Raw genomic sequence first — 22,417 nt, forward strand, 5'->3', positions numbered from 1 at the left:
TATATATTATACCTACATCCATATCTCATATACAAAATCTATTGGGCATGTAACCTAGCCTTCTCTTTAACTTAGTTTTTCTTTTGAACACCTGTTTTGAGTTCTATAGTAGATGCTTTCAGAGCCTGTCAAAGAGAGTAGGATTATTTGCACTTTTGCAAAATGGCCATAAAGTATTATGCTTTGTGAGTTCTTTTGCTTGTTTTGTATATATTCTTCACTTCCCTCTTAACAGCTCTCATTTTGTCATGTTGATGGTGTTACTATCTGTTGCAGCCCCTCTTCCTTCTGATTTAGTGTTTTTAATTTCCTGTGAGCCAGGAAACCAGTTTTAAATTCTATTAAAATGAATAATGTGTGCAAAAGTAGATTGAATAGACTGAGTGAAGATCTAATGGGCTTGTCTATGATGAGTCAAGTGCCCAGAGCTGTCACGCTTGGCCTTGTGACATCTGTTTTGGTTGCCGAGATGTTCTTTTTTGCTTCTTTTCCTAGTTCTCGTTAGAGCAAATGTCACTACTTAATAAATAGAAAATATGTAGAATATATCATTTTGGAACCTTTCTTTTGGGTCAGTTGGTCCTTGTTATTAACATGATACACTTGTAGCATCTTTCTGAAACTTAGATATATAATCAAGTATTGCTAATTAAATTCCCTGATATCTTTCCAAGTGCTTTGCTATGAAACTGAGTCATGCAACTAAATGAACTCTATTAAGCTGTTGATTGCCAAATCTTGTTTCTGTGCTCTTTATTCAAATTTCTGTCATGGGTGAAGCATACAGTTTCAGAATCAGTTGAGTGTTAGCAGAGCAAGATATTCCTCAGTCAGTCCTAATGTACATTCATTAAACCTTAAACCTATATTCTGGGATGCCTTCTTTGTCAGGCATCATGCTAGGCACTATGCCTATTATCAATAAGAAAGACAGGATTTCTATGCTTATGGCTTTAAATAGTACCCAGTCTTTCTTAAGTTTTAGCCTGTGTATGCAGATCACCTGAGAACTTCATTAAAAATGTTGGGCCAAGGCCCCAGAGGTTTTGACTCAATAGATCTTGAGTTGGGACTAGAAATAAGCACTATTAAAAGACAACCTGATGATTCTGAGGTGATGGTCCTCCGAGCACATTTTAAGAAATTCTAGTCTGCAGATAAAGAATTCTTAACAGAGTACTGTTGGCAAATAAGATATGGACAAAAACAATATACTGCTGTATTTAACCTGATGACTATTTCATCTGTAAACTATCTCAAAAGTATTTTTTAAATCATTGGCTTATGCTTCTACCTTTATGTTGAGATGAAATGATGGAAACTATGATTAAATCTAAGCATGGTAATTTCTTACCTCTTAAATAACCTACCAACAGACGAATCTTTTCCATGAGAATAATAAGAATAGCATTGCCCTGTGGCATGCTGTCTCCCGAAGACTGCAGATATTTGACAGCTACAGCAAAGGCAAAATATTTCTTCCCAACAACTTACTTAAAAATGAACTGTCATTGAATGCACAAGAAATCGTTGTCAGTGGTTGCCTCCAGGGAGAAAGATCTAGTTGTCTAGGTGAGACTCTTATTTTTCATCATGTATGCTTTTGCACCATATAGATTTTATACCATGTGACTGCATTACCTAATCCAAAGTAAATTTGAGAGTTTATGTCACTGTGTTACCACAGGTCTAAAAGTATACTATTGTCTACTATTTCACTATAGATGTCTCTTAAGCCTACCTTTCTTTTTGACACCTTCCTTGTGACCATATCCTAGAGGATGGACCCTTTCCTCTGCTGGGTACTTTATTTGAATAACTCTTCCCTTCTTCAGAGGTTTTGTGATACCACTTTATCCTTACATATCATAGAGTCTCTGTCTACTTCATTGTTTTAGTTTTTTATCAGCAAGGTGCCGTTTTAATTGTGGGTTAATAATATATGTTAATGCCTAGAATATTATCTGCATTATTCCTTCAAATTTTTTTCTTAATTCTTCTGGTTTTTTTTTCTTAATTCTTCTTACCCATTTGTTCTTTCATGTCAATTTCCAGTAAAATTTTTTTTTATTTTAAACCTATTTTTTGGTAAGAACAACTTCTTAGCATAGTTAATCATCTTGTTCCAAAACACAGTTGTCGTCTTTGATTTATTCAAGCCTTCTTTTATGTATTTCAATGATAAGTTGTAGGTTTCTTCATAGACGGTTGAACATTTTTGGTAAGGGTTGCCCTGTGTATTTATATTTTTGTTGCTCTGGTAAATGCTTTTTCTCAAAAAATATTTTAAAGCTGGAATATAGGTATTTTGTATATTTGCATTGTTTCTAGTCTTTTTGTTTTTTGTTTTTCTAAAGTACATAATTAGGGGCACCTGGGTGGCTCAGTCAGTTAAGCATCTGCCTTTGGCTCAGGTCATGGTCTCAGGGTCTTGGGATTGAGTCCCACATTGGGCCCTGCTCAGCGGGGAGTCTGTTTCTCCTTCTCTTCCCAGCTTATGCTCTCTCTCAAATAAATAAATAAAATTGCCAAAAAAATAAAGTACGGGAATGCCTGGGTGGTTCAGCGGTTGAGCGCCTGCCTTCGGCTCAGGGCGTGATCCTGGAGCCCTAGGATCGAGTCCCACATCGGGTTCCCTGCAGGGAGCCTGCTTCTCCTTCTGCCTATGTCTCTGCCTCTCTTTCTTTGTCTCTCATGAATAAATAAATAAAATCTTACAAATAAATAAATAAAGGACATAATTATATTGTTTGCAAATATATTTTGACATTTAAAAAGTACTTAATTAGCATACAAAATTTAGAAGAGTATTATATAAATGTACATATCCATAGTTGTTAGTCTATTAAAAATGTGAAGTAAAACTTATGTGTCCTTGGGATGCCTGAGTGGCTCAGTGTATTTTTATTATTAAAATATTTTATTTATTTATTTATTCATGAGAGACACACAGAGAGAGAGGCAGAGGGAGAAGCAGGCTCCATGCAGGGAGCCTGATGGGGGACTCGATCCCCAGACCAGAATCAGGCCCTGAGCCAAAGGCAGACAGATGCTCAACCAGTGAGCCACCCAGACATCCCGAGTGTCTGCCTTTGGCTCAGGCCATGACCCCAGGGTCTTGGGATCAAGTTCCTCATCGGGCTCCCTATAGATAGGGAGCCTGCTTCTCCCTCTGCCTATGTCTCTGCTTCTCTCTCTGTGTGTATCTCTCATGAATAAATAAATAAAAGTCTTTAAAAATAAATAATAAGATAAAGTTTTTAAAAACAAAACCAAACTTATGTGTCCTTAAGTTCCTGAGATTATTGATCAGAGACACACAATAACTTTATTTAAAAAAAAAAAAACAACCTCAGTTTGGGTTTATGAAGATTCTTCCATGAAAAAAAAAAAAGTTGAGTGTTGAGGAACCTAGGTTGTGAGTCTGGGCAGTTTTTGTAAGACAAATATCACATGGTTGCACAGGCATATGCATATGTGACACCTTATCAAATTGCACAGGATACAGATCAGCTTCCTTTATATCAGTTATACCTCAGTAAAACTGTTTTCAGAAAGCAAATATCAGAAAACTTTTTGCTTGTGTCAGGTTTCTTCTCTGATGGTCTTTTTTTTTTTTTTTTTTAAAGATTTTATTTATTTATTCTTGAGAGACAATGAGAGAGAGACAGAGACACAGGCAGAGGGAGAAGCAGGCTCCATGCAAGGAGCCCGATGTGGGACTCGATCCCGAATCCCAGGATCACGCCCTGAGCCGAAGGCAGACACTCAACTGCTGAGCTACCCAGGTGTCCCACTTCTCTGATAGTCTTGCCTTTGTTTGCTTTCACTGGAGAGTTCTGTAGTTTTTGCTAGTGGGCTTTAAAAGAAGTGTAGATCAGTAGGTAACATAGTGCCTGACAGGTAATAGACACCACGAATGTCCTAGATGGACTGTAATTGAGTAACATACTGGATTGTTTTCCTCTTGAACACGACGCTTGCAGCACTGGTTAGTGGCTGTGTGGGTACTGTAGTCTAGTGAGAGCTGTCAGAGACAGAGAAGAGTGAAGGATGAGGGAAATGGAGCGACTGTGTAGGGAGTAAGGGGCTGCTTTGCTTGGGAGGTGAGGATCCGGGGAGGCATTTGCCATGCACACTGGAAGTGAAGGGTAGCCAAGAAGGTGGCAAATTCCAGGAACAGGGAGGAATCCTTAGAAGTTCAAGAAGCTCTTCTGTTTGGGTATTTGTCTTGGCCACTCCACCAGCCTGTAGCTTTTCCATGCTGGTTTCTTTCATAGTACCTGGTTCTGGGGGTCTCCAGAACCCACTGGAATTCAGCACCATAGGTCTACTTACCATACTCACATACCATCCTGCCCTTCCACTTGCTGGTACTTGATACTCGGTGTAGCTGCTCTTCATCCCTTGTTTATTGTTCTCCCTGACACCATTCTCTCTTTTCCCTGCTTCATTCTCTTTTTTGTGGTCAGAGTTAATTTTCATTTTAAAGTGAGCCCTTTCCAAAGGCTCCCCAGTGTTGACAACTGACTCCTATATCTTAGTTTGGCATAAGAGCTTCTGTGGTCTGACCTAATCTTTTTACCACTTATATTTTCACCTCTTCTGCCCTCCCTCCCACCTTTCCCTCATTATTCTCTTCCTTCTCCCTCCTTCCTCACTCACACTCTCCATTCTTGGAATTTGTCACCTTCTTTTCTGCCCCTCATACATACCAGGCCCCATTCTGTATAACAAACTCCTAGCTAGGCCTTCACCTCCCCAGAAAAGCCTTTCCTTACTCCTCCAGGAAATTGCCCTTTCTTCCCCCCTGTATTTGACTCCATCTCTCCATTGTAGCTTTTACAGTACACTCTTATTTACCTCTCTGTATGTTTGTCTTTTTTTTTTTTTAAGATTTTATTTATTCATGAGAGACACAGAGAGAGAGAGGCAGAGACACAGGCAGAGGGAGAAGCAGGCTCCATGCAGGGAGCCCGACGCGGGACTTGATCCCGGGTCTCCAGGATTAGCCACCCGGGCTGCCCTGTTTGTCTTCTTTAATTAAGAGCAGGCACTTGTAGAATACAGGGTGGTTTGCCTCTGACAATCTGTTTAGAAATCAGACTTCTGTTTAGAGATGTGATATCACTTTGAAATAGAGGCTTTTGTTGGGGTTGGAAGGTGGCTGGTGAGAAGATAGTGTAAACATACATATTTAGCAGAAGTTGGAGATACTGTTTATAATACAGTGTGAGGAAGAATGAAGGGTGAGTGAGAAAGATTTATGTGTTAACATCAGAATGTTGAAGGTGAGATGTTTGAGAGCTGTTGGTGGAAAGGAACCTGGTCAGAAGAACATAGTGATGTATGGAATTTTTTGGTCATCTCTTATTTTAGAAACAGAATACCTAATTAGGTACTATTCTGAACTTAAGGTGTGTGGGATACACCTCCCCCTACCCCCAACAAACAGCTTTCAATTTGACAAGCAAGGTAAGATAGATACATAAGAAATTGGAGTAAAAAGTTTAATAATGGCAACGTGTGTGAGGTTAGGTGCTCGAGTATGGTAGGAGAGATCATTTCAGCATGCATTTGTATGCCTTTGAGCATGGCATTCACATAGGAAGTAAGAGATGAGTTTGTTATGTAGTATGCCTAAGTCTTAAGAATTAGAAGATCCTAATAGAAATTTGAGAGGATAAATTTAAGTATGGCTTTTAACACTCATGTTTATACTGATCAAAGCAAGGACAAAAACAAACATAGCACTTAATATTTTTTTAAAAGATTTTTATTTTTTTATTCATGAAAGAGAGAGGAGCAGGCTCCATGCAGGGAGCCCGACGTGGGGCTCGATCCTGGGTCCCCAGGATCACGTCCTGGGCTGAAGGCAGTGCTAAACCTCAGAGCCACCCAGGCTGCCCACACTTAATATTTAATAGAAGTCAGGCAGCTTTGTGTATTGCTTGTCTTTTTTTTTTTTTTTTTTTTTACTTGTAATGGCAGTTTTGCCAACAGAAAACCACCACAAAAACCGAATCAACTTGAATCAGTATTGCCAGTGTACTTGTCCATTTTTGAACTGCTATAATTGTTCCATAACAAGAGGCTATTACATAACTAGTTACATGTCTTGTAATTATACTGTATTTTGAACTAGGACTTTATTTTTTGTGGTAGTGTGTCATCAAAAGGTTATAATATGACTAGCATCATTTCTATAACCAACATAATTATGTAACATAACAATAGCACAACTGACATTTTTACAACTAACATAATATTAACATAACCAATAACATTAAGTAGATATGAAGATCTAAGCATATCTTTAGTTAGTTCCTATATAGTTTGTCAGCTACAAGTTCTTAGTGGCAGTGCAAACATATGAGGAAATGATGGCGTTTGGGGTTTTTTAGTTTATAGCCTTTGATTTTATGAGTTAGAGTAAGAAAATATGGAGTGTTAGATAAATTTAACTTCTTTGAGAGAATCCTAATTCTAGCATTGATCTTCTGTCACTGTACCACAGAACTTTATATCCAGCTTTCATTATCATTCTTGAATGTAAAGTTTTAATTTTTCAAAGTCGAAGCATGCGCAGAATTCTTTCAGCCCCTCTCTTCATTCTTTTGGTAGCAAGAGAGTGAGACCATATGGCCTGAAACCCCATTCACAGTAGAGAGTCTGAAGCAATGAATCAAGGGGGAGTCCTTCCTTCTCTCTTTGCTGTCCTAAAGGACAGTCTGAATGACTTGCAGTCTCTGATACCAATATCAGTATCATAGCAGCTGGTCCAAAATGGAGCACTCTCCCTTGAGCCTTACCATTCCTTCTGTAATTTTTTCCCCCAGCTTGATTTGGTTTTAATTAGCACCAGAATCTCTCCTCTTAATTTTTCAAAGGTTGCTAAAATAGTATATTGAAATTCACCTTATCGTTTCAAAAAATTCTGTCTGAATCTTAGCACACATTGGTAGCCATACACTGTCAGGCATTTCCCATCCATTATTCCTGCATTTATACTTTCATGGAGTCACTAATGAAGTAGCCATTTGCTATATTTGCTTAGTCACCATAGCAACAGTGTCTTGGTTAGTGTACGACAGGGCAGCTTCCTACAGTTTGACATGATAGGCAGCTAAGAATTCTGATTTCTACTGAGAGGCAACTGGAATTTTGCAGAATGGAATTTTTAAATTTGCCGAATAGAAGTTGTTTGATCCCACTGGTATATTCTGTTGGCACCCATCATGTAGTCATAGGATCATAGGAATTTTAATTTGGAAAAATGATTCATACTTGCAGTATATATCACAGTGGCTAGCTAGAGAAACATTGCTTCTGTCACCATAAGCAGCTTATTTAATTCCTAACCTAAATATTTTTAGGAGTCTAAGAAATTGATCAGAAGGTTAGCAGTTGGGGCTGCTTGATAATCTTGGGTGTTTAGCTTTAGACTATTTTAAAGGATTCTGGCTATAAGCCTTCAATTTATAGTATAATATGAAAATTGGAAAGTACTTCTTGTCACAGTCATTTTTCCCATCTTTTATTGTCTGATTTCTGTTAGGTCAGCCTCTTCGAACTACATTACCTCATTCATTTCCCCCTTTACACACCTACTTTAAGTTCCTTTAGTCACTACTTAAAGTAACAGTTACATAAATTTATTTTCATTTTTAAAATGTGTCTCCTTCAGATTTCACATAGTGTGAACATGTACCTTACAGAGAATACACATTCTATAATATACTTTATTTGGAGAAGATAATATAGCCCGTTCGTGGTGATAGAGTTCACAGTTTCAAGAATCTGATCTAATCTTAACTGATATAAAGATTGTTGCTGTACCATCTGTTATAAAATATGTAAAGACTCACTTAAACCAAGTTCATTTCACATCTAAATTGCTTTTATCAAATGTGCTCCATACTTTAGCCCCTACCTCGTGTATGAATTAAACCCACAGACGCCTACTTCCCTTTAGTCATCTATAGTCTCATTTTGATCTGTATAAAAATACAGCAAGCTCAAATCCTATTAATTTCTTTCTTGGTTCTAAATATTGAAGTGGGAGAAACATAACATGGGTGTGTTTTAGAATGTGTTCATACAAATATCTGTGTACATATACATACATATGTACATATTTTTTCATTTGTTTCTGCCTAACACACTTGTTGAATGAATAGTGCTAAGGGACCAAAGTCGTAGGGTCAGTTGCCATTTGAATGTGTTACCTTGGACTGTTCCACAGACACAGCCAGCAATACTAGAGGGAAATGGGAAATAAAACCATTACAACACAGGAGTTTATGCTTTCTTACTGGTGGTCAGCCTCATCAGAGATATCTACCAGAGGGATGTTTACAAAGATAAACGACCCACATTATCATATCAAAAGCTTAGCAAAAAAACACGGATTTTGTTCATCACTCTCAAATATGCATCATGGCCAAGTAGCCTATCTAATAATTTGTACCATCTATGCATGTTGCATGTTGATGATGTGGAAACATTTTGATATATTTGTTTTGGCCCCTAATAGTAGTCCTGTGACTCTATGAAGAGTAGTCTGATATCCCTAACATTCTGTAGGAATTATAGGCTATGGAATAAATGACTAAAAGATGAAGCTGCTTTCAAGTAGAGCTAACAATGCAAATGAAATAACACAGAGAATCTAAATCCATAAAGCATCAGGACTATTTTTTACCCTCACATTGGTTAGAAACCCTTTTCCTGTGTGCTGAGTTTGTTGTCTTCATACTGAGACCAGCTGTTAAAAATCCTAGGTTTGAATTGAACCAGATAGTATTTTATATATTTAGAAAACCGAGATCAAAACATTTCTATAATGCCCTCTTCCCTCTACTAATAGCAAGAAAAAGAATTTGTATTATATTCAAAATGTTATATTCAGTTCTTAATCTATCTGTAGGCTTTATGTAAAAGAAAATTTGCATGATGGCCAGGTGACTTTATGTCAGTGTTGTATAATTCCCCACCAAATAATCAAACCAGAGACCTGATACTTATCAGTTAGTGGATATACAGTTTTGGGAGCTTCCAAAATGGAGTTGGAGTTGAATGTCTATTGAAAGGGCTGGCAATGTAAACAGATAAAATTGTGAAATTAGAAAACCTTAGCATAATAATTATTCTCAGCACTTTCTCAAAATTGTGAACATATAAGCAGTAATGCTTCTGTTGTGAAACTGAATTGTTACTATACTAATGGTAATTTCTAGCAATTTCTCTTTTTAAAGAATTTTATTCGCAAAGATAAAACCTGTATGAGACTTAAAGCTCTTAAAATCAAATTGCAGCTTTAAATCAATGAACACATCTCAATTCCTGATGGAAAGAAAATCTTTTGCATCTTATTGATTAAATATTTTTAAATATTTTCAATTAAGATGTGTATGATGTGATTCGAGAAGATTCAAGGGCTTGGCAGTTTCCAGTGTACCACATTGAACTGCTCCAGTGACTGCTTAGCCCACAGTTCGCTCATCCAGTCATTTCTCTGAGTCATACATCACTGTGGGTGAGTCCGTGGACTCTTGTACGTGGGGAATCCGCAAGGAAGCAGAAGATAGGAGTCCGTTATTTAGCTGGGTGGGAGAGTTTAAGCAGCTCGAGCCTCTAGAATTAGTACTTAAGCAAAACTCACCTTTTTTCTATGAAAATAATCTGGAAGAAGAAATAGGTGAAACCTGAGCTGCTTGAGTGAAGTGGTGGTATCAGGAGATTTCTAAGCACTAACTTAACTCCCCACATCCACAAAACTTTATGAGAATCAGCTTAAGTGTTGGGAAAGAATCCTTTGGGATATAAAAACCTACACTAATCCTTAGAGATTATGGGGTGGAAAGGGGCCACATTATGTTATTGTTTCATGTTCCCTGAGGCATTATCTTATTTGGTCATCAATGTAAAATAATGCATATGAAATAATCCACAGCTTGATAGTAAGTCTAGAGAAAATCAATTACAAAGGTCAGGGAGATTTTAAAAAAAATTTAAAAAAGACCAAAAAACCCCCCAGGACACTAGCCAAAGTAAAATAGACACGATAAAGCAAGGAAAGGAATCAAATAGGGCAGCCCGGTGGCTCAGCGGTTTAGCACTGCCTTCAGCCCGGGGCATGATCCTGAAGACCCGGGATCGAGTCCCACGTCGGGCTCCCTGCATGGAGCCTGCTTCTCCCTCTGCCTGTGTCTTTGCCTCTCTCTCTCTGTTCTGTGTCTGTCATGAATAAATTTAAAAAAAAAAAAAAAGGAAAGGAATCAAATAGATACTCCATGCACTTGTATCCACTGTGCAGGTTTCCTAAGGGTAGCCCTGTCCTCTGGGAAGAAAAATTGGAAAACCTCCTTGAATTGTATTTAATATGATGAGTAAGAGGGGGAAGATAATTTTTGAGATAGTTTAAAAATGGTTGAGTTACCTGTATAACTTAAAGAGATGTCTCCTCAAATGTAGTTTTCTACTTTTATGAAACTTAGATAAGTGTGCGGCTAGTCACTACTGGTTGAAAGTTATATATGATTTGAGTGCCGTAAAGATTAAACCTAAAATATTTGACTACATCTAATAATTTAGCGAATTTTAAAAATCAGATGTAGACTTACTCAAAACTGTAAGCTATCACCTTTTTATATGTCTTTTGGTGCTATGGTTAAGTTATAATTAGTACCTCTTATGAGCATTACATGTTTTACCTGCTACTGAATGGCATTTAGGAAGAAATTTTCTTCTTCTTCTTCTTTTTTTTAAGATTTTATTTATTTGACAGAGAGAGCACAGGTAGGTGGAGTGGTGCAGGCAGAGGGAGAAGGGGAAGCAGGCTCCTTGCTGAGCAGCAAGTGCAATATGGGGTGCAATCCTAAGACTCTGGGATCTTGACCTGAGCTGAAGGCAGACACTTAACTGACTAAGCCACCCAGGTGCCCCAAGAAGAAATGTTCTTAGCCTTGAAAACATCAGAGGAGATCAGAGAAAAGAACTTTTAATCTGATGTAGCCAAATATCCCCTTTTAGAATAAACGCAAGTCTTGATTTTTAAGATCCAGTTGGTAAACCAGATAATAATTAAAAGTTTTCAAATAATCCCCATACATTTCTGTTTCGTGTGGCTACTTGAGTAATAATAATAATAATAAAATAATAATAATAATACCACTATAGTGTAATGAATGCACACTTAGTGACAGTGTTTTATAAAGATCATCTCCCTTATTTCTGTTGTAAATCTCAGTTTTTCCCATGAAGGCACCAAGGGGTTAAAGAGGTTGACTAACGTGTCCGAGGTCATACCTGGTGGTAGAACTGGAACTTAAAACCAGAGTATGGTTTCAGACCCTACCATATCATTCATGGTATGGTACATTCTTTATAGACTAAGCATTGTTCAAGGTCTTGCAGTATGTCATAGATTTGCTCTTAGTCTCTCATTTTTTTTTAATGTAAAATATTGGCATGAAACTGATTATGAAAGATAGTTTTGTTCTTTTGAATATCGAGTTATAAATATTAGTGGTCCTCTTGGTAGATAAGCTTTTACCCACTCCCCTGGGAACTGTACCAAATTATTTAGGCCTTTTACTTTCATTGGAATTTGGAGAAGGGAAATAAAATAAAAACTTCTTAAAGAATGAAATTTAAGTATTTTTGTCAAATAAATGGTCCCTAATTAGGTGACCTTTTTTCTTCTCATGTATTTCTACTTTATGCCTATACTAAAATAGTGACTAGAGTATCTGATTAACAGGAAAAGCAGCAGCAGCAGGTTTCTTCCAATAAGTGCTGTCCCTTCCTTCTGCCCCCTCTTTCCTTTCTGCCTGCCCCTCTTCTTCCTTCCCTTCCCCATCTTAAAGTGGAATCCAAACTCTCCAAGATGAAAAGAAACTTGCTTCATGAGCTGGTATAAAAAAGCGTGCCTGACTGGACTAAGGAAAAAAAAAATCATAATAGATAAATTGCAAGTAACCAGAACTGATGATAATCATTTGAACAAAACCTTCAGCCACCGTGCACTTGAGGCATCCTGTTGTTTTCTAGACTCATTAGAGCTAGTTGTTCTGTGTGCTGTCTTCCCGGTCCCCTTCCTCCAATGTGTGTGTCTGTTGTACTTTCTGTTGTACTTGCACACAACTGGAGCCCTGATGACCTAGAAGTAATGTAAAGGTACCCACTGATCGAACTTGCCTTCAAGTTCAAGCTAATAAACATATTGTATAAGGAAAGAATATAAGAGAAAAGGAGAAACTATGCAAGATGATATTTTGGCAGGAGGCAAGATAATTATATTTTGGACTGTTGAGAGGAGATTTTATGTTTAGCAGAGATAGTCTCTGAAATGCTGGTGACACTAGAGAAGTGAAAATTTGGTAATAGATTGACAGTCTTACACTGTTTCAGTGAAAAACAGAAATTAGGCAGTAATTAAAAAAAACAAGAACAAGACCCTTAACAAAATGTCTTCATTACACTGTCATTTATTTTACTTTACTCAACACATACCCAAACTTGTCGGTGGCTGTTTTTCTGTCAAGAATCTAAGGGGAAAACAAAGTCCAAGTGTGAATCATTCCCTTGCCCATTAAGGGCCTCTTCTGAATACCGTGCTAGCTAATGTAATGGACATATTTTGGAACTTAGTACATTTTTTCAAATAGCTATAAATATATTAAATTGGGATAGTATACACTTACCAACTTGAGACATCTGGATTGTTTCATTGTATTTAAGATGTAATTATGATATAGGTAAACAGCACTGGAGAAGAAATCTTGAATTCCTCCCCACCCCCACCCCACCCCTACTTCTGACAACTGTATGATCCTGGGCAGGTCATTATTATGCTAGGACCTAATTAGCAATTCGAATTCTATTCTCATGTAGAAGAATTCAACTTGTTAAGTCTTTCACTTAGTGGGAGCTGTTAGGTTGAATCATATGAAATTGCTAGTTTTATAAAGAGCCAAAAACTATCTAATTTCTGTATTGTTTAGGAGATATGCCTATCAGCCAGCTCACAGATTCTCCTTAGAATAGGAACATAGGATTAGAGGTGGAAAGAATTGCTGGTCCTTCAACAAAACTACAGTCTTGATGCAAATGGTTATTACACAGTTGTGTTATGACTTTACTGCTTCTAGTAATAATTCTTAATTCTTTGCTGCTGCTTTGCTTAAAACAAAAAGCAAAAACTCCCCTGGAATACAGATGTCAGAGGGCTGCAAACTAGTGGCCTGGTATAGCTAATATATATGTTTTTTGGTATTGAGGGGTTATTTTTGTTTTGGGGGTGGGGGAGGGGGAAGATTTGCCCTTTAGAAAAATTGAATTGTTGGCAGTGTTTAAATGCTTTCATACAAAAATCTGACTCTGGGGCAGCCCGGGTGGCTCAGCGGTTTGGTGCTGCCTTCAGCCCGGGGCCTGATCCTGGAAACCCGGGATTGAGTCCCACGTCGGGCTCCCTGCGTGGAGCCTGCTTCTCCCTCTGCCTGTCTCTCTCTCTCTCTCTCTCTCTCTCCCCCTCCCTCTCTCTCTCTCTCTGTGTCTCTCATGAATAAATAAATAAAATCTTAAAAAAAAAAATCTGACTCTGCATTTCTTGAGTAATTAGAAGATCTGGTAATACTCTTCTTGTATTCCTATAGACTAACAATCAGGTAAATGCTTATTGCCCACTTGGGATGGAGCATGTGCTCTGTTTCCAGTTCACCACAGCCCCCATCTCTCACTGGTACTTCCTACTTTACTTAACAGGCTCTTTTAGATAGGTAGATATTTGGGTTTGTCATTCTCCAGTCGAACTTTCTGCAGGGAAAGAAGTGTTCTTTACCTGTGTTGTCCAATATGTTGACATTAGCCACCTGTGCCTTTTGGGCACTTAAAATGTGATTGGTATGCCTGAAGAGCCAAGTTCTAATTTAATTTAAATTAATTTAAATAATTGCATATTGCTAGTGGCTAGTATATTAGACAGTGCAAGTAGATATGAAGTGTCTGTTTCCTAGAGTGAAAATTAAACCTTAATATATTTTACAGTCTCTTCTTTTAAATGCCCAGTCTAAACGTTAGGTATATTGCTGCAGGTCTTATGATTTGACAGCCAGATTGCCATCTCTGATTGAATGCAGCTTAAAACTTTTCTTCTCATCTTTTATTTTCTCATTTATTCAACACATTTATACTACAGGCCTATTCTAGGCCCTAGGGATATGAGCAAGGTTCCTATTTTCATGAAGCTTACAAATAATTAAAAATATTTGTAAGAGACACTTAAATTACTTAATTTTATATTTATTATCTTTAATCCTTCCAATAACCCTGCCAGATAAGGATATAATTCAGTTACTTGTCAATTGCAAGCTGTAAAATTTCTTCATTGTCACTCAGATCCACATCTAACAGATTAACATGTGCTGCTGTGACATTTCCAGCAAGAAACTCTTCTCTGTCCTATTAAGACTTCCTATAAGTGGACCATATTAAAACTAGATGTCACCAGAACCTTTCTTAGTAGTAAGTCAGCTCCAGGTGCACCTTATTACTACCCCTGGCCTTTTTCCCAGCCTTCTGTCTGCTTGTTCCCAAGCTGGGCCTTCTTCTGAAACTTCCTTTTTGTTATCTGACTTTGGGTCAAGTATATGTGCTCTCACTCATAGGCATTTAGTTCTGTTGCTCCACTGCTATTCCTGTTTCTCCTTGCCTTGAGACCTTTCTTTCTCTCACCTTGCAAATGTCAAACTACCTCCCCCCTTGGAGGCATTGTTTACTTTCACTGCTTTACTTTTCCCTTTAAAAAATGAAATAAAAATCTTAAGAAAATACACATTCTTTTGTGAAAGCTGTCGTTTTAAGAATAGCATAGATTGCAGTCAAATGCAGCTGTAACACAAATGACTCCTACATTGGCTGTTGTTGGTGGAAACATTTGTTTTTCACTGTTTCTTGTAGTTGTTTAATTCTGTAGTTGATAACTAGATTAGTCAAGGCAGTGTTACTTAAGAGTTTTCTGCTTAGGCATGAAAATAGTCTGCATGTATAAAATTAGGCATTAATGTGGGATTTCTTAATATGGGTTTTGCCCTTTTGTGATCTAATTGTCCAGTAGTGGTGTCATTTGTTCATTTGCTTAACAAATAATTATTGAATTACTTCTACATAAGATGAACTGTACTTACCAAGGAGGTGGGTGGAGGATCTAGTGACTAAAATTCATAGACTTCTCTTCCATAGTCTGCCTGTATCTTTAGAGCAAGGGAATTTGACTTTTCCCCATTTTGTTAGATTTTACCAGTGATCATCCTTAATTTTGGAGATGCTTATGTTACTATTTTTTTACATAGATTTTATATTCCTGAAATATATAATTTAAAAATCAAATTCCCAGTATAGTATGTAAATATTAATAAAGTATAATGAAGAGGATCCTTAAGTGATTTTGATAAGGGTGGTTATGGACCATGATTATAGTCTAGTGACTCATGACATTAACTTAATAGGAAACTTTTTTTTCAGTGTTGAAAAGGAAAATGTGCTCTTCTGTGTGTATGTGTGTAATTGGGCTAGTTGTAGGCAGGTTGATGGGTGTCACAGAGAATTACTTATTATGAACTAACCAAACTCAATGAGTTTTTTTTTTTTTTAATTTTATAGCAAGAATCTAATTAGAGCATTTATTCTGCTATATGGCCTTTTAGAAGACTGTAGAAAAGGAACTGTATGCTATTAGGGACATTATAGATTAACTGCTTGAAACTTGGGGTAAAAGAAAAAGAAAGATCTGAGTTCCAGTTCTCTTTTTGCTTACTATAAGGGAAGAGTGAGAATGAGATGATGTAGATAAAGCTTTCAACACAGTTTCCAGCACATAATTGCTCTTTAAATGTCTGCTATTATTTGTTATAGTTATTGTTTTATTAGTATTGCAGCTCTTAGGTCATGTAGCCTTTGAACTTTTTCTTTGATGGGAAGAAATAAGAGATAAAACTGGTTCTTTAGATAATTCCAGAAAGACCAATAATTGTTCTAGCTTTCTACGAGTGGAAGCATATTCTAAATTGTCCTGAAATGATGGTAGTAATTAACACTAGCTTTTTTTTTTTTTTTTTTTTTTTTTATGGTTTATAAAACAAAGGTAAAACAAGATCTGGCTGCATCTAAGTGATCACAGGTTATGATTTTTGTGTTACAGTTTCTTGAAAATAACACCATATTTAAATTTTTTTCTGAAAAAGTTAAGACTCATTTTTTAAAAGATTTTATTTATTTATTAGAGAGAGAGAGAGAGAGGGAAAAGCAGAGGGAGAAGCAGACACTCCCCTCCCCTTGCTGAGCAGGGAGCCCAATACGGGGCTTGATCCCAGGACCCTGGGATCATGACCTGAGTCGAAGGCAGACACTTTATCAACTGAGCCATCCAAGCATCCCAAGCCCTTTTTTTTTAAAATGGTCGGGACAGTGAAACTTTTAGTTTGTTCTCAGTCCAGCCTACCACCTCTATATGTACTTTGCTGTTCAGCTTTACAATCTAAATATTTCCAAATGTTATTATTTTGTGCAAATCCAGATAAACTTTATTTTGACTTTGAAGGCATGTTGAGGTCAGTGATGTTTAATTAAGTGCATTGTTCAGTGGTGAAGTGGAGTTGCAAAGTTTTCTGACACTTTGTGAGATAATGTTAAATGAATTTATTTGTGTTAAGTAAAGAACACTGCTAACCAATTTTAAATTATTCAAGGTTTATTAAAGTGTATTAAGGCTTAGTTCTTTAAAAATATGTTACAAAAAAATGTTACATATTCAGTCCTTCAATTAACGTTTTGAGTTTTGAATCATAAGATCCCCTCTTTTGGGATCCCTGGGTGGCGCAGTGGTTTGGCGCCTGCCTTTGGCCCAGGGCGCGATCCTGGAGACCCGGGATCGAATCCCACGTCGGGCTCCCGGTGCATGGAGCCTGTTTCTCCCTCTGCCTGTGTCTCTGCCTCTCTCTCTATCTCTCTGTGACTATCATAAATAAATAAAAAAAAAAAATTAAAAAAAAAAAAGAGAAAAAAAAGATCCCCTCTTTTAATTAAAACAAAACCCTTGAAGTTGATGCTTTAAATACATAATAGGGGGACACCTTGGTGGCTCAGTGGTTGAGTATCTGCCTTTGGCTCAAGGAGTGATCCCAGGGTCCTGGGCTGGAGTCCCACATCAGGCTCCCCGCAGGGAACCTGTTTCTTTCTCTGCTTGTGTCTCTGCCTCTCCCTCTGTGTCTCTCGTGAATAAATAAAATCTTTTCTAAATAAATAAATACATAATAGGAAGGTAAAGTTTTTATGTGAACTCTTTATTTTTAAAAAGTTAATTCAGTGTTTTCTATATTTAAAAGATGAGCTACTTTGAGGATAAAAATGGCATGACACTGGATGACAGCATTGGCTTTTAGAGCTGTTGCACTAGAATTGAAAGGAAATGAAAGTATGCCACCTGAACCTGAATCAGGATGCAGCGCCTGCAAATAAACTCAAGTGTAAGAGGATGACAAGAATAAGTTACCACTTATAAAGACGCACTTACCTAAACAAACTGAAACCCCAAGGAATTTTCAAATTGTGAAGTAATGGGAACAATCATTTAATGTGGGAGGAAGAGCTAGTACATGCCTCCCTCCTTGAATGTCTCATAAGATCAAATTATGGAGTGCAGTGATTGAAACAGGGAAGATAATTTAGTGGAAGCGTAACATAGATTACGATTTAGAGAGGCCAGCTTCCTGAGAACTGATTCTGGTAGGGGATAGGGCCAAGATTAATGCAAAGAGGTTTTCAGAGACAGGCTGCCACTAGTGTGTGTGGTTTTTTTTTCCCTCAGGGAGTTCTATATGCTTAGTTCTAACTCCTTGTAAACATTCCTACACTTGTCTTCACTCACTTGTTTCTTTCTTAGTCACTTTGAGATGTCTTCTCAGCTCGGAGGAGTCATTTCCACCCAATCTTTTTTGCCTCACCTCTTTAAAGCATGGACAGTCCTGCTCCAGCTTACCTTGAAGTGTACACACTGGGGTTAATGTTTACTTTATAAGCAGCATGCAGTCACTTGTCATAATACCAACTCTCTGCCCCTTTTTAGTTCTGCAGTTAGTTAATAGATAAGCATTTATTTAATGTTTGTCTTCCACTAGAACAAGTCTTTTCTTTATTGCTGCATTTTCAACCTCTAACCCGGTGCCTGCCTGAGATAGGCACCCAGTAAACACTTGCTAGATAATAGGCAGCAGGAGGCTTCCACTAAAATATGGGCATAGCACAGCTGCAGTATGGAACAGATGTGGGAAAATGGTAGACAAAGCTGGAGAGATAAGCAGGAACCAGATCCCAGAGAGTTATGAAGTCATACAAGGACCTTGTGCTTCATCCAAGAACAGTTAAGAGGCCACTGAAGGAGTCTAAGTCCAAGTCCATCTTTGGGTGGACATCCCCCCTCTAGACCCCTAGTACTTTCTTCATGGTTCACAGAAAGTATGTTTGGTTCATGAGAAGCTAAGTAACATTGTATGATTTATGGTTACACATACACTAATTTCTAAAGACATTTCTAGATACTTTTGTTACGCTTTATGAAATAATCATTTTGTGTATTAAATTATAGAAATAATTGGGTTTGTATATAATTTGGTTCACAAATAATTGGAAGAATTTAAATATTTGTTTCAATACAGGAATGACTATACTGAATTTGGGAATCACAGTAAAACCAAAATGTATAGTATTTGTAACTTTCACATTTGAAGAAGTAGTTGCTGTGTATCTAAATTCTTCGGAGTGACTTGGTGTTACATACCAAAAATAGAAGCAAATGGATATATATATTTTTAAGATTTTATATATTTATTCATGAGAGACACACAGAGAGAGGCAGAGACATAAGCAGAGGGAGAAGCAGGCTCCATGCAGGGAGCCCGATGTGGGACTCAATCCCAGGACTCTGGGATCACACCCTGAGCCAAAGGCAGATGCTCAACTGCTGAACCACCCAGGCATCCCAGAAGCAAATAGGTAATTAACTTATGCAAGGAATAAAATAATGAGAATGTTATAAAAACAGATACTTTTTATACTGCAAGTTGTGCTTTTTAAAGGAATTTTAAATGAAAATTATTTTTAGTTCCTGTTCTATTGAACAAAAGAATTTAAAATAATACGTTTATGGCTTTTCCCCAGAGGTAGTATTTTGATTTTTTTTTTTTTTTTTTTTTTTTAGTATTTTGAATTATATTTTAATTTAGATGGAGATCTGCAATAGTTCTCTACTAGTGCTGTCCAAGAGAAGTTTCTTTGATGATGGAAATGTTCTGTATCTGTGCTCTCCGGTAAAGCAACCATTAGACCTGAGTGTCAGCATATTATCTATCTTTTTATCTTTATCTCTTATCAAGCAAATGGAATTTTGAATAACTTGATTAGTTTTATGCCATATAATTTAAAATAATTCATTTTTACTTGCAGATTTTTTCCCCAGAAGTTTAAAGCTGACTAGCTTCTTGGTTTTAGTAGTTAAGACTTGGCTATATAGTCTAGGATTAGAAACAAGTCATCGAATTATGATGAGATAGTTTATATGTTTAGCTTATGTTATGGTTTCTGCATTACAGTCATATACATTCAGTGTGTTTTTGAAGTATTATTATTAAGGTTGGTATAGCTTCTAAGGTTACTTTTTTATATGTTAAGTATTGAGTAACAAGAATTAATGGTAATATCTCTTCAAGTTTCACTAATGAATAAGTTTATTAATAATGCCTTCTATTTTTCAGATTGCAAATAGAAGAATCTTCCAAACCCGTAAGGCTATCACAACAACTGGACAAAGTTGTGACAACCAATTATAAACCTGTTGCTAATCATCAATACAATGTAAGTCTTCATGTCTTTTTTCATTCTGTTAACATCTTTATTCTTTTCTGTATCATAGACTCAGGTTTTAAAAGGACCTGGGCAGCCCGGGTGGCTCAGCAGTTTAGTGCTGCCTTCAGCGCAGGGCCAGATCCTGAAGACCTGGGATCGAGTCCGCGTCGGACTCCATGCATGGAGACTGCTTCTCCCTCTGCCTATGTCTCTGCCTCTCTCTCTCTGTCTCTCTCTGTCTCTCTCTGTATCTCATGAATAAATAAAATCTTTAAAAAATAAAAAAACAAAAGGATCTTTGTCACATACCTGCTATTAGATGCTTGAGTTACCTAGACTGAGTAAGGAATACGACAGTTTGCCTGGTGTGGAGAAGGTGTTCACTTTGCATCCTAAGTTAAACAATGAGAATGAGAAGAAGGCAACCATTGTTCAAACTACTCTTGATAAATTTTTCAAAGGAATAAAACACTTAATTTTTCAGTGTTTTTAATGTTTTAAATTACAGTGTCCTTAATAAATACTAGTTTTAATATTTTTTCAATTTTCCATGCCTTTACAACTGGGAATTTTTAATATATTGACAAGAATTTTAAAAGTCTGGAACAATGGTAATTTTCCCCATTGATTATTAAGATTGCTTTGCATAGTTTCAACTTTCATGGACATTTTTATGGTCTCACACTATCATGCAAAGTGAGAACTGCCTGTATTTTTTCTTAACCATTTTTATTGAAGTATATCTTGCATATACTACGTATATAATATACAACACACACGTATATACATATTGTGTGCTGGGTACTGTTCTGCATGCTTCATATGATGCATTTAGTCTTCATACCTACCCTATGAAGTAGCTACTACTATTATCCTCATTTTCCAGATGAAGTAATGAAGACACCACCAAGAGGTTAGCTTCCTTGAGGTCATACAGCCAGTAATTAATGAATCCAGGTGTTGAACCCAGGCAGTCTGGTTTAAGAGCCATGCTCTTAATTAACCACTATGTTATATTGCTGCAGGTCATTAGAAATACTAAAAGGGCAAGGATTTGGGGTCTTGAAATGCCTGTAATTTAAGGGAAAACGTGATGATTTTCTGAAAATACAATGAACCCAAGTTAAATAACAACAGTTGATATCTTGTGTCCTGCTTTGTTGCTTAATATTACTCTTGATACAGTGTTTAGGAAGAAATAATCCCCTTTTAAGACTGGCCTTAAGTATCCAGATTAAGGTGTCACAGATTAGTAGTATTTGTCAAACCACTACTTTATGATATTTGAGTTTCTTATGGTTATTTTACATGAGAGGTAGCAGATGCCTACAGAGCCAAGCAGGCCTCTTCAGTGGGCAGAGTGCTAAAATTTAAGAAGGCAAAATGGTAGGGACTATGATGAACTGGAGTGTACATGCCCCTTCTTTTAAAGACATTCAGATTTTTAAAATTACTGTGCTATGCGGATTAAATAAAGCAAGTCAAAGTTCATTTGCATCCAGCCAGGCTTTCATTTTATAGCCTCTGGTTATGCTTTCAGGAAAATGGAAAACTAAAGAAGAGGACAGGCTGCATGTCAGATAATCCAAGAGGGGTATTTATATGTTGTCTCTTGATTGAGACACATAGATAAAAGTCTACCTTGTTGGCTTCTTTTTTATCACAGTAAGGACAAGAAAGACCATACGTACCATAAACTGTAAAGAGATATAACCTTTCCGGAGACAAGTTTGGTAATTTGTGTCAAAGGCACCATAAAGGATATATCCTTAAACCAGCAGTCTTGTATCTAAGAATGTATCATAGAAAGACAAAGACCCAAAGGTAGATACACAGTAGTGTTTTTCTCTTTTGTTTAAGATAAGCTAAGATTGGAAACAAAAGTCCAGAATTAAGATTAAATACATTAATGGTCAGTATCTTTGGATGATAGGAGCTAGATTGATTTTATCCTAATTTTCGTCTTTATAAAGTCTTTTTTGAATTGTTGGAATCATCATAGTGAGCATATATATATTGCCTGAATTGTTACAGTGGGCAATAAAACTTTTTTGTTGGAATACAAAAAGTAAGAAAGCTAGGAAAGACTGTTAGTACCTAGCCATGGTGGGCGACTTCCACCATTGATGAGACAAAAGGAAAATCTTTCTTAGGCCAAGCAAAGCTGGCATTTTGCTAATATCAGAGTTCATTTCTTAGTATACTGGCTCTATAACCACTTGGCAGGTATAGAAGACTTTTCAAATTTCATATTCTTAGGATGATTTTATATTTTCTTTTTTACTACTAAAGTAAGTTTGAATATGTTGTATTCTGAACTCTATATCCTAATGTAATGCTATATCATTCACTTTAAAGACTTTTTAACATTAAGTGGCAGTTCATGGTGTCAGCCTTTGTTAAGGTTGTCATTGTATCAGTGAGTCATTATACTAATGTAGTTATTAGCAATGAGCCATATATTAATCTTTGGAAAAATTTTGTGTGCACAAAAATAAAGATTGACTATAATCTATCA

General features: G+C 36.8%; 1 protein-coding gene across 1 annotated transcript in view; it reads left to right on the forward strand.

The window, feature by feature from the left end:
- The window catches only part of GTF2F2 (general transcription factor IIF subunit 2), a 147,112-nt gene that overhangs the window by 105,532 nt on the left and 19,163 nt on the right, over positions 1 to 22,417 (forward strand). The window contains exon 6 of the mRNA XM_041731188.1: positions 19,809 to 19,908. Coding sequence (XP_041587122.1) covers positions 19,809 to 19,908 — 100 coding nt within the window. The remainder of the gene's footprint in view (positions 1 to 19,808; positions 19,909 to 22,417) is intronic.

This window comes from Vulpes lagopus, chromosome 16 (assembly GCF_018345385.1).
Source record: "Vulpes lagopus strain Blue_001 chromosome 16, ASM1834538v1, whole genome shotgun sequence".
NCBI classification, from domain to species: Eukaryota; Metazoa; Chordata; class Mammalia; order Carnivora; family Canidae; genus Vulpes; species Vulpes lagopus.